This window comes from Neopsephotus bourkii, unplaced genomic scaffold (genome assembly GCF_033783945.1).
Source record: "Neopsephotus bourkii isolate Nb327-2 ecotype Australia unplaced genomic scaffold, CSIRO-AGI_Nbou_v1 NB_887, whole genome shotgun sequence".
NCBI lineage: Eukaryota > Metazoa > Chordata > Aves > Psittaciformes > Psittacidae > Neopsephotus > Neopsephotus bourkii.
The window spans coordinates 3073326-3084347 of NW_026901381.1; the positions used below are offsets into that span (position 1 = coordinate 3073326).

An 11022-nucleotide genomic window follows, 5' to 3' on the forward strand; every position below is an offset into this window, starting at 1 on the left:
GAGAGGGATGAACTGGTCTGATCTAGGCTAAACTGGGCTGTAGTGGGCTGAACTAGGCCAAACTGGGCTAAACAGATCGGAACTTGTCTAAATGGGATGGACTGGGCTGAACTGGGTTAAAGTGAGCTGGGCTATGCTTGGGTGGGCTTAAGTGGGATGGGGTGGGCTGAAGTGGGGTAAACCGGGTTAAAGTGGTCTAAACAGGGCTGAACTAGGCTAAACTGGTCTGAACTGGGCTAAACTGTGCTGAATTGGCTGGGCTAAGATGGGCTAAAATGAGCTGGGCTGGTCTGGGAAGTGCTAAACTGGGCTGAAGTGGGCCGAACTGTGCTAAACTGGTCCAAACTGGGCAGAACCAGGCTGGACTGGGCTGAACTGGGCCAAGGTGGATTGGAGTTTGCCAAGCTGGTCTGAACTGTGGTGGAGTGGGCTAAACTGGTCCAATCTGGGCTATAGTGGTCTGAACTGGTCTGGGCAGATCTGTTCTTGTCTGAATGGGCCTGGACTAGGCTGAATAGGACTAAAGTTTCCTGGGCTGAGCTGAACTGGACCAATGTGGGCTAAACCGGGTGGACTGTGCTGAACTGGGCCAAACTGGGCTGAACTAGGCCAAAGTGGGCCAAACTGGGCTATACTGGCCTGGACAAGGCTAAACTGTGCTGAATAGGCTAAACTTGGCTGGGCTAAGGTGGACGTGGTTGGGCTGGTCTAAAACGAGCTGGGTTGGTCTGGAAAATGCTAAACCAGGTTGAACTGGGACAGAGGGACTGAATGTGCCCTCAGCAAGTTTGCCGACGACACCCAGCCGCTCACGCTGCCACTTGAGAAAAGCAGAGGAAGAGGAGGAAGCCAACCAAGGAGCCTGGAATCTCCCAGTTCAGAGACAAAGGGCCACCTTTATTGTGCCTGTGGAGGGGGATCACGTGGTGCTGGCATTCGGCTTCTGTCCCGCTGTCTTCTAGGCCACATGTAGGCAGCTTGGGTGCGACAGTTCAACTGGGAGCACGCTGGGGAGCTGTGGCATGGCCCGGTTGTTGCAGTGCCTGTGTCTGGTGCCAGGGAACGGTGGCATGGCTATAATGCCTCTGGGCTGTCAGTGCTGGCCCTGCTGCTCTCCCGTTCTGGAGAACCACAGGAGGTCCCTGATGATTCCTGGCTGTCAGTGCTGGCGCTGCTGCTCCCTGGTGACTCCTGGCTGCCAGTGATGGAGCCGCTGCAAGCACGTACTGGGGAGTGCTGGGATAGCTCTGACACCGCCTGGCTGTGGGTACTGCTCACAGTGCGTGTTGTTGGCAGTTGGCTTTCCTCCAGCTGTCCTCTGGGCCTCCTCCTGTAGGGAGTGTGTCCTTGCCGGTTGGCCTGGGTTTGGCATTGCCATCGGCAGGGCCCAGGGGGGGTGAAGCAGCTGCTGCCCTCACACACTGGGGAAGTGTGGCATGGCCGTGATGCCATCTGTCTGCTGCTCGTCTCTTGGGCAGGAGATCCAAGAGTCTGCCCCGATGCTCCCTGGCTGCTGGTGCTGGGGCTGCAGGACTCCAGGTCCAGAGATCCAGAAGACTGCCCCAGTGCTGCTGGGCCAACAGGGCTGGCATCAGCAAGCTCTGAGGTGGCACTGGAGGCTACAAGGGGAAGCAGGAACATTAAGGGCTTGGCTCCCAGGCCTGGGGCAGGGTAGGCCAGAGCGGTGCCCCAGCCTTCCTGGACCACACCAGGCACTCCCTGCTAGGCCTTGCCTGGGCCCTGTCCCCAGCCCAGGAGCACCTGCATGCTTTTGACACTTACAGGTGCCCAGGCCAGCACAGCTGTCACACTCCCATCCCGTCTCATAGCTGTTCCTCAGGCTGGAGCAGCGTCTGTGAGTGCCCACAGCAGCGCAGGAGCAGCACAGCAACAGCTGCCAGGGCCTGGGGAAAGAAATGGGTTCATGTCTCTAAGGATAAAGTGCCCACAGCACGGGATCGTCCAGCAGAGCTCTTGTTCTCAGCCCTTCTGCTTCAAGCCCTTGCTGAGACAGAGATCCCGTGCCGAGCCCCAGGGTGCAGCTTTGGCAGCTTACCCGTATGGCTCTGCCACCCCTCTGCCTCCTGGACAAAGGCACTCCCTGGCATCACAGCTCCTGTGCCTCTGGTAAAGTTCTGCGTATGCATTGTTGTCCTCCCATGACGGAGGTCTGGTGGAGAAAGGAAAATTGATGAGCCCCTGCTGCTGCCCCAGCATCAGGCACATGCACGGCCTCCCCGCTCTTCTCCCCACACCCTGTTTCCAGCTCCTCCATGGAGCTGAAGCCCAGACTCAGGGGGGACAGCAGAGGGCCACGACTGCTGGTGCAGGGCCACGCATGGCACAGTGCTAGACAGGAGGATACCAACCTTATGGGGATTTGGATCCCCATGTGCATCATTTCAAGAAAAAACCAATTCTGATTTCTACACAGAGGGCACTGTAAGCACAAAATGCCAGCACACAGAGCCTGTCCCTGCAGGAGAAACAGAAAGATTGTGAGTGAGGCTCTGGTGCTGCTAGGAGCCTGGTGTGCCCAGAACGAGCGAACAGCTCCTACCTGGATGCAGGCTCTGTGGAACCAGGCGTGTTTGCAGGCTGGGCACACCATGGTCCCATAGGTTGTTCTGCCTTCAACAGGGTCCATGCAGATGAGGCACTTGGTGTTCTCTGGAGCCACAAGCTCTTGCTGCTGTGGGCGGTGCTCCTGGCAGAAGGATCTGGGGAAAGAGGTAAAGGACAGGTGAGATGAGGAGCATTGGATCTTTCCCTGGTGACGATGGGGAGGGGAGAGAAGGTACCTGAACGGTGGGAGATAACAGGTGACGCACTGACCCTCCACGGCACAGGGGAGATGGAACCTGCGGCCACAGCCCGTCTCCTGGCAGGTGATGGTGGCCCCCCCCTTGCCACACACAAAGCAGACCTGGAAAGAGCAGAGCAGCCCCCATCAGCGGCAGCCTCAGGGCCTCCACAACCAGACCCACACCTCGGGGCAGGGCGCAGGATGTGGCCCCGGCTGGATCACAGGCCACAGATCTGCCTGGCAGAGCAGGCTCCTGTCCCAGACCCTCTGTGGAGCTGCTGGGAGCAAGACTTCTGTCCCAGAGCTGGGTGGAAGGGCTGGGATTCTCTTCTTGGAGCCTGGGCTAAGCTCTACAAACCTCTCCTAGCACAAATCACCCTGATCATCTCAGATCCTCACCATCTGGGCTGCCTGCTCCACTGTCCGTTGAACATCCGCACGGTAAAATCTCATCTCTGCTTCCTGCTCAGTGTCTTCTCGAGCAAGCTCACTGGCAAAAAGCTGCAGAAGAGCAGAGACAAGGAGATGGTGAGGGGCATGTGGCAGGGCCGGTGTCTTGCAAAGATAAAGCCAGCCCCAGAGGAACTCACCAGGCAAAACTGATGGGCAAAGATGCCTTGATGATCCAGTTTTGGGCCGCAGATGACCGGGTCTGCCTCTGCCCGGCCACACAGCACGCATGCTGGACAAGAGAGAGCAAATGCCACCAGGAATGAGCATCTCTGTGGGGCCAGGGATGCGTCCCTGAGGGATTGCCCTCAGGCAGGGCTGCTCTGTCCCTGCCTAGGTGGCTGCTGGGCAGGGCTGGAAGCCTTGGAGAGGAAAGGGCACCGCAAGCATGGGTGCCCAGTAGGGTGCGCACTGCCCAGCCCTGGTCCCGCTTGTCAAGGACAGGAGGGGCCCTCCCACAGGGTGGCTTTGGAGCTCCTGCCTCCCCCTGCCAACGCTCCCGGTCCCACGCTGACAGCCTCAGGAGGCCCTCTGGCAGGCTGTAGGAGGGGGACTTTGCTCTCACCAAACTCCATCGAGTCGGATGTCCTACACCTCCTTGGGGAGGTGTCAGAACTCGAAGGTGGGCAAACGCTCCAACCGCTCCTCTGCTACCTCTGAGGGAGAAGAGAGACGTGGGTGAGCTCTCAGCACAGGCCCAGAGCCCTGCGGTGTGGAGCCCCCTCCTCCCTCGGCAGCCCCCCGAGAGCCCTGTCCCTGCCCTCTGCTCCCCGCACCTCACCAGGTCGCACTGATGCTCACACTGTGCCCAGCCTCCCCTGTTTATAGGCCTGCCCCTGCCACCGGTCACTGTGGCCTCTGTGACATCAGCACCACTGGCCCAACACGGGCAGGGGCACACAGCACCCACTGTGACACGGACACTGCATCACAGAGCTGGCTGTGAAGCGCACAGGCAGGGACCCGAGCCCTTGGCACCCAGGTCACCAGGGCGACTGCTCCACCTGCAAGTGCAGAGGCAAGGGCCAGCTTAGGGACATGGTTTCCTGGTGAACTTGGCAGTGGTTGCTTAACGGTTGGACTCGATGACCTTTATGGCCTTCTCCAACCTAAATGATTCCTGTGACTCTCATTACCATTCCACTATTACTTTATCACCATTTGGTAACCCTTTGATTTTCCTTAAGTCCTCGTTTCCTTACCATTTGATCATCCCTTCATCAGGAAGAAAGCCCTTTCAATCCAAATTTCTGATTATGTCAAGGGAGATCAATTTAAAGACTTCCGTATCAAATTATACCCTTTCTGAAGAAGCCTCAGTTATGGTAAAAACTGCAAGACATCGTTTAAGTCAGTTGATAAATATCAATGATTGTAAAAGGTAAGCGCTCCATGGCTTTGAAACAATTTTCCATCGAATAAGGGATTTTTTTAAAGAAAAGGGAAAACATGGGGCATGGATTCTAACTACAGGGCAAGGGATACATGTGTGAAAGAAGTGCTAAATAAAGGAAAAATGAGAAAAAAGGGTCTTAATTAAATAGTAAGAATGGTCCAAATCTTACTACATTTACACAGAATACCAACTAAAGCAAACCCAGAGGTCTCACCCTTTAGGAGAAATGTAACTAAAAAAATACAAGTTCTGTTCCAGAGCAGTAGACTTAATTGTGCTGAAAGCATGGCAATAAAAGCCTGAGGAGGCTGCTAAACAAGGCCACAGTTAGGTGCGGTGTATGGAGGAAATCCCACGCTTGGACCCCAACATCACTTTGAAAGGGCAACAATGCATTAATATAGATTCTTCATCCACATGGTTGGAAAGAGCAGTGTCACCCTATACTCCTCAAGCCAAACCTCTTCCCCATTCTTTGACATCAGCTGCGTGGTTAAATTCTTTGAAACCTGATTTATCTTACCAAAAAAGAAGAATCCTTCCTATTAATTCAAACCTCACCTACTTTTTTTCTGTCACTTCAGTTACGAGGAACAGCCTTCAGAACAAGAGGCACGGTCATACCCATATGGAATTACCTTACAGAATACTGGACTCGCTCCCAATAACACTTACTTTCTCATGTGTGTTTCCCAAACTGGCATCTTTCTTCAACGTCTCATCTACTTCAGCTTCGCTATCCACATCTGAATGGAATATCATGTGTTTATGCTTGCCTGGTGGCTGGCTAGGCTCTGAAGAGTGAAACTCTCAAGTCAAACTTAGCAAATAGTTGCTACAGTCATACACAGTATCTAAAAGACGTTTTGGTGACATGAAAGGAGGAATCTAGTATTCTTCTTGCAACTCTAGACACGTTCCAAGAATTAGGTATGCATAATTTTGTATACATCCATGAGAGAAGTGGCAATGTGATCAGAATTTCCAGAATGTAACTTTTTAAGTATCTTAAACCACATCTATTAATTCCCTGTTTCTTTTACTGCATACTGTTCAGAGAGAAGTTGTGACTGTCATTACCAGCTTGGAGAGAGCTCCTTTAATCTCTCCCCCTGTCTCTGTCTCTCTCCTAGAGCTGCTAGCCTCCTCTGGTTATCCTGAAACCGTTTCTTTTTTGACCTGTGTTCCGTTGAAGCAGTAGCATGAAGACCAAGCTCTTGATTTTCCAGAAGGCTTCTCTTCCCATCCTCACATTTATCAGCTTCACATTCTGGACTTTGACTACTTACAGCCAGCTTCACCTGTTCTGAAAGCAGTTTGGGGCATTTCAGTTGTCGTTTAGTGTGTTTCCGTGCATTACTGCAGCATCCATATGGCTGCTCTCATCTTCACTTGATCAGTACGAGGAGCAGCTTCCCCATGCTCTGAATTTTGCGTGCCTTCTCTAGAACTCGCATCTTTGTTCTTTCCTGGCAAGTGTGCCCTGGACACAGGCTGACCCCTCTCATCTGCAAAGGAGCACGGCTGGTCCCACAGAGTTGTCCTGGCCGTGTGTTGGGAGGTTGGGCCCGATGCTGCAAGCGGGAGTTGTCTCGCACCCACGTGGGCCTCGCGGGGATGGAGCTGCTGCCGCTTTCCAGTGCTGCGGAGTCAGAGGATGCTGCCGATGGCTGATGCCTGCTGGTTCTGGGGCTCCTGGTCTCAGCACCGCCTGGCCACGGGTATTGCTCGCAGTGCGTGTTGCTGGCGGTTGGCCTCTCTCCTGCAGTCTTCTAGACCACGTGTAGGGTGTCTGGGTCTGACGGGTGCACCTGGTTTGGTGTCGCCATCGGTCGAGCCCGGAGGAGTGGAGCGGCTGCTGCTTTCACACACTGGTGAACTGTGGCATGGTCCCAACGGCACCTGTCTGCTGCTGCTGGGGCTGCTGCTCTCCTGTGCTGGAGGTCCAAGAGTCTGGCCCAATGCTGCTTGGCTGGTAGCACCGGGGCTGCTGGACTCCAGTTCCAGAGATCCAGAAGACAGCCGGCAGGGCTGGCACCAGCAGAGCTCCTGTTCTCAGCCCTTCTGCTTCAAGCCCTTGCTGAGACAGAGATCCCGTGCTGAGCCGCAGGGTGCAGCTTTGGCAGCTTACCCGTATGGCTCTGCCACCCCTCTGCCTCCTGGACAAAAGCACTCCCCGGCATCGCAGCTCCTGTGCCTCCCATTCAATTCTGGATATGAGGTGTCCTCCTGTGACAGAGGTCTGGTGGAGAAAGGAAAATTGATGAGCCCCTGCTGCCCCAGCATAAGGCACATGCACGGCCTCCCCGCTCTTCTCCCCACACCCTGTTTCCAGCTCCTCCATGGAGCTGAAGCCCAGACTCAGGGGGGACAGCAGAGGGCCACGACTGCTGGTGCAGGGCCACGCATGGCACAGTGCTGGACAGGATGACACCAACCTTATGGGGATTTGGATCCCATGTGCGCCATTTCAAGAAGAAACCGATTCTGATTTCTACACAGAGGGCACTGTAAGCACAAAATGCCAGCACACAGAGCCTGTCCCTGCAGGAGAAACAGAAAGATTGTGAGTGAGGCTCTGGTGCTCCTGAGAGCCTGCTGCGTCCAGAGCCAGGGAATGGCTCCTACCTGGATGCAGGCTCTGTGGAACCAGGCGTGTTTGCAGGCTGGGCACACCATAGTCCCATAGGTCGTTCTGCCTTCCACAGGCTCCAGGCAGATGAGGCACTTGGTGTTCTCTGGAGCCACAAGCTCTTGCTGCTGTGGGCGGTGCTCCTGGCAGAAGGATCTGGGGGAAGAGGGAAAGGACGGGTGAGATGGGAAGCGCTGGGTCTTTCCCTGGTGATGGTGGGGAAGGGAGAGGAGGTGCATGAACTACACCAAAGGCAAATTTGGAATCACTCCATATGTTTATCTGCTTGTCCTTTGCCAACTCCAAGGCTCCAGTCAGCGCTATTATTTCTGCCTTTTGTGCTGAGCTGTTAGAGGGTAATCGTTTAGCTTCTATTACCTTTGAGGTTGTAGTTATGCCATATGCTGCTCTTTGCTTACAGTCTTTAACAAAGCTGCCCAGCCCAGCCTCTTTTAGCCCCATGAATCCTAGATTGGCCCAATTCAGACCACCTGAGACCAGTTTAGCCCACTCCAGTGCAATTAAGCCCAGCCAAGAACAGTTTAGCCCAGTCCAGCGCATTTATCCCAGTTCAGACCTGTCCAGCCCACTTTACCCCAGTTCAGACCAACTAAGCCCAGCCAAGAACAGTTCAGCCCACTTTAGCCCAGCTGAGCTCAATCCAGGCCAGCACAGCTCACTTTAGCACACATTAGCGCAGCTCAGACCAATCTCACTCATCTCAGGCCAGCCTAGTTTAGCCCACTTAAGGCCAGGCCATTTAGCCCAGTCCAGACAATTTTAGCCCACTTCAGCTCATTTGTGATTTGTCCTGCCAGGCTCAGACAGGTCCAGCCCATTTCAGCTCAATGGAGCCAAGGCCAGCCCAGTTTAGCCTAACCCATCCCAGTTTAGTCCAGTCTGGCCCACTTTAATCTACTACAGCTCATTTTAGCCCAGTGTAGCCCACCCCAGATTAGCTTAGTCCAGCCCAGCTCAGAGCAGTCTAGGCCAGGTCTTCCTTAACTTATGGAGAAAGAATATGAATCCTGGGGTAAAGCATCCTCCCTGCAGGAAGAAATCTTACCCGATTGTGTGTAAAATAAATAAATAAATAAAACAAAGGAAAACAAATCCCACTGAAATAAAACCACCCCACACACAAAACCCCACAAGCACACCCTCAAATAGCAAAGACACAGTTTAATGATAACAGACTTGAATTTACTCATACACTGACTTGAAATCTTCCAAACAGGTAAGACTTCAGACTCACTGTAAATCAGTACAGCAGGTCCAGGCTATTAGTTAAAACCAGGCATATATGAAGAGATTGTACCTATGTTACAGAACATTCCTGTCAAAACCATGGCACTTCCAGCTCAGTAGTTATATTTTTCACAGTAATGCTACAGTTGAACTAAAACATCACATCTAACAGCTGTTCACAAGACCAGGCAGTATCTGAGCCCTACTTGTTTAGGATCTTAAGAGAAGCTGGGTAACCAACCAAAATTGTTCAAGTTCATGCAGAGAACCCATCCCTACATCAATTTTGTCCTCTACATGAACCCCCCTCCTGCTTTGAGGCACCACTTACTTCTTTCTGTGTTCAGAGTAAAGTGTTTCAGATTTCTTCCTCTGGTTGTTTTTCCTGATAACACTATTTAAGTAATCTGGAAGTGGTGTTTAGATGTGGTTTATACGGCACAGGACTGTATCTGTAAAAACCTAACAAAAAGAGATTATTATCCCATTGTTAAGATGGGGAGTCGGGGACAGAAAGAAAAAAAAAATACTCATGTGTGTCTGGTAACAGCAGAGACAAGAAAAGATCACAGATGTGGGGCTGCAGAAAGCTGTTCTAGCTAGAGAGGGTGAAACATTGCCACCTCCCCTTTCTTACAGACAGTTTTCCAGTTCTCAAATGGAAAAGGCAATTAAAAACGTCCTAACTCAGACTTTGGGCTTTTCTTAGTGGCAGTAATGGTGACAGCAGCGATCAAAAGACTTCTAGTATGTTATGGCTTGTGGTGATGTCAATAGGTGCACTTGAACTCTGGGGATTAAAACACATCACCAATTACCAGATAAGATGAATAAGAAAACAAAAATGCAGTCAAGGAGCATAAAGCATTCAGCATCTACCAACACTGCAGTAAGGATTCATATTATTCACTCTACACACATACAAACATTTTCCTGACAAAAGAAGGGAACTTCAATGAATAAAACAGGAAAAACCAGTGTGCTAACTGACCTTTCCAGGCATCTGCCATGGGCAATAGTAAATGATAGCTAATGATGTTTTGTTGGACACTTTGGCTTGTCACCTCGTAAAGCTGAAACAGAAACAGTTGCAAAGCATGGGGAGGTAAAAAAAGTAGAGAAACAACTGTAACTTCAACTGGTTTTAATAGAAACCAGCTTTGCCACTTCCACCCTTCTGGCATTAATGCCTCTAAACCACTAGATGGCAAACGTCCCGTACGAAGATGGGCTAAAAACGCTATGCCTGTTCAGCCCGGAGAAGGGAAACTGCGTGGAGACCTTACAGCAGTCTTCCAGTATCTGAAAGGGGGCCTACAGTGATGTTGGAGAAGGACTCTTCATCAGGGACTGTAGCGATAGGACAAGGAGGAGCGGGTTTAAGCTTAAATAAGGTAAGTTCAGGCTAGATACAAGGAAGCAGCAGTGAGGGTGCTGAGGCACTAGAACAGGTTGTCCAAAGAAGTGGTGAGTGCTCCATCCCTGGCAGCTTTCCTGCCAGTGGCAGGGAGGTTGGAACTAGATGGTCTTAAGATCCTTTCCAACCCAAACTACTCTATGATTCTATGATAAATAAGAAGTTATCTTGTGTGTTGCTTCTTTACCTTCTAAAACATTAAATGCCTTCATTTATTGTTCATTTCAGATACATGCAACTTGAACTATCATAATGACAAGTAATGTTTCTGGGGGATAGCACATCTCAAATTCTAACCTATAAACCCTATAATGAGTAGGTACTAAGGCAAAACATGTACATATTTTCTTCCTATGCATTCTGTAAAATACTTCACAGTTAGTATTTGCTGCTGCAGGTCTGGTCTCAACTAATGCATTACTTGTGAAAATACAGAAGTGTTTTGGGAGCGTAACAGCCATAAAAAGGATATAGAAACAGATTTTGCATCCATGAGCACTCACACTTGAAAAATCTCTACTAGCTAGTGCTTGGTATCTCTGCACTACAAAATCATGCCATGAGCTCCAGCCTACTTCACCTGAGGAAAAATGTACTCAAAAGATATGGAGCTGCCGAAAGCCCGCAAAAGAGACTTGTACTTGCTATGCAAACACATATGTTCACAAACACTATTTGTATTAATAGCCATACAGAAATAAGGCTCTGTTCATTAAAACAGTTTAGAGCTGCTGAGTACTCATGAAAAATGATCCTCTTGTATTTTAGAATTCAATAAGAAGCGTTATTAAACTTGCTTTGACCTCAGCATGACACATTTCTGCATGAAATTGCCTGAAGACTTTTAAAGTCAACAGTGACAATAACTCAATGAAGATGGTAAAACACACACAGCGGAAGGACTCAACTGGCAAGAGTTGGATTCTGAGAATGCACTGCATACAAGACATTCCTGTAAAATATTCCAGTTTCCTTTACTTGAGTCACTTGGAGACTTACTTTTGAAGTAGACGGAGACATGCAGGAGTTACACTTAGCAACCAAGAGGATCTCTATGACACAAAATGGAGTGG

General features: G+C 50.9%; 2 protein-coding genes across 2 annotated transcripts in view; one reads left to right on the forward strand and one right to left on the reverse strand.

The window, feature by feature from the left end:
• The window catches only part of PRKCD (protein kinase C delta), a 186337-nt gene that overhangs the window by 54033 nt on the left and 121282 nt on the right, over positions 1–11022 (forward strand). The window lies entirely within an intron of this gene.
• LOC133214425 (G2/M phase-specific E3 ubiquitin-protein ligase-like) lies at positions 1776–5414 on the reverse strand. Its single transcript, XM_061357332.1, has 5 exons — positions 5328–5414; positions 3206–3307; positions 2802–2947; positions 2561–2720; positions 1776–2476 (listed from the first exon to the last, which is right to left on the reverse strand). Exons 1-5 carry the CDS (start codon positions 5412–5414, stop codon positions 2108–2110), a joined length of 864 nt encoding a protein of 287 aa, XP_061213316.1. The 3' UTR covers positions 1776–2107.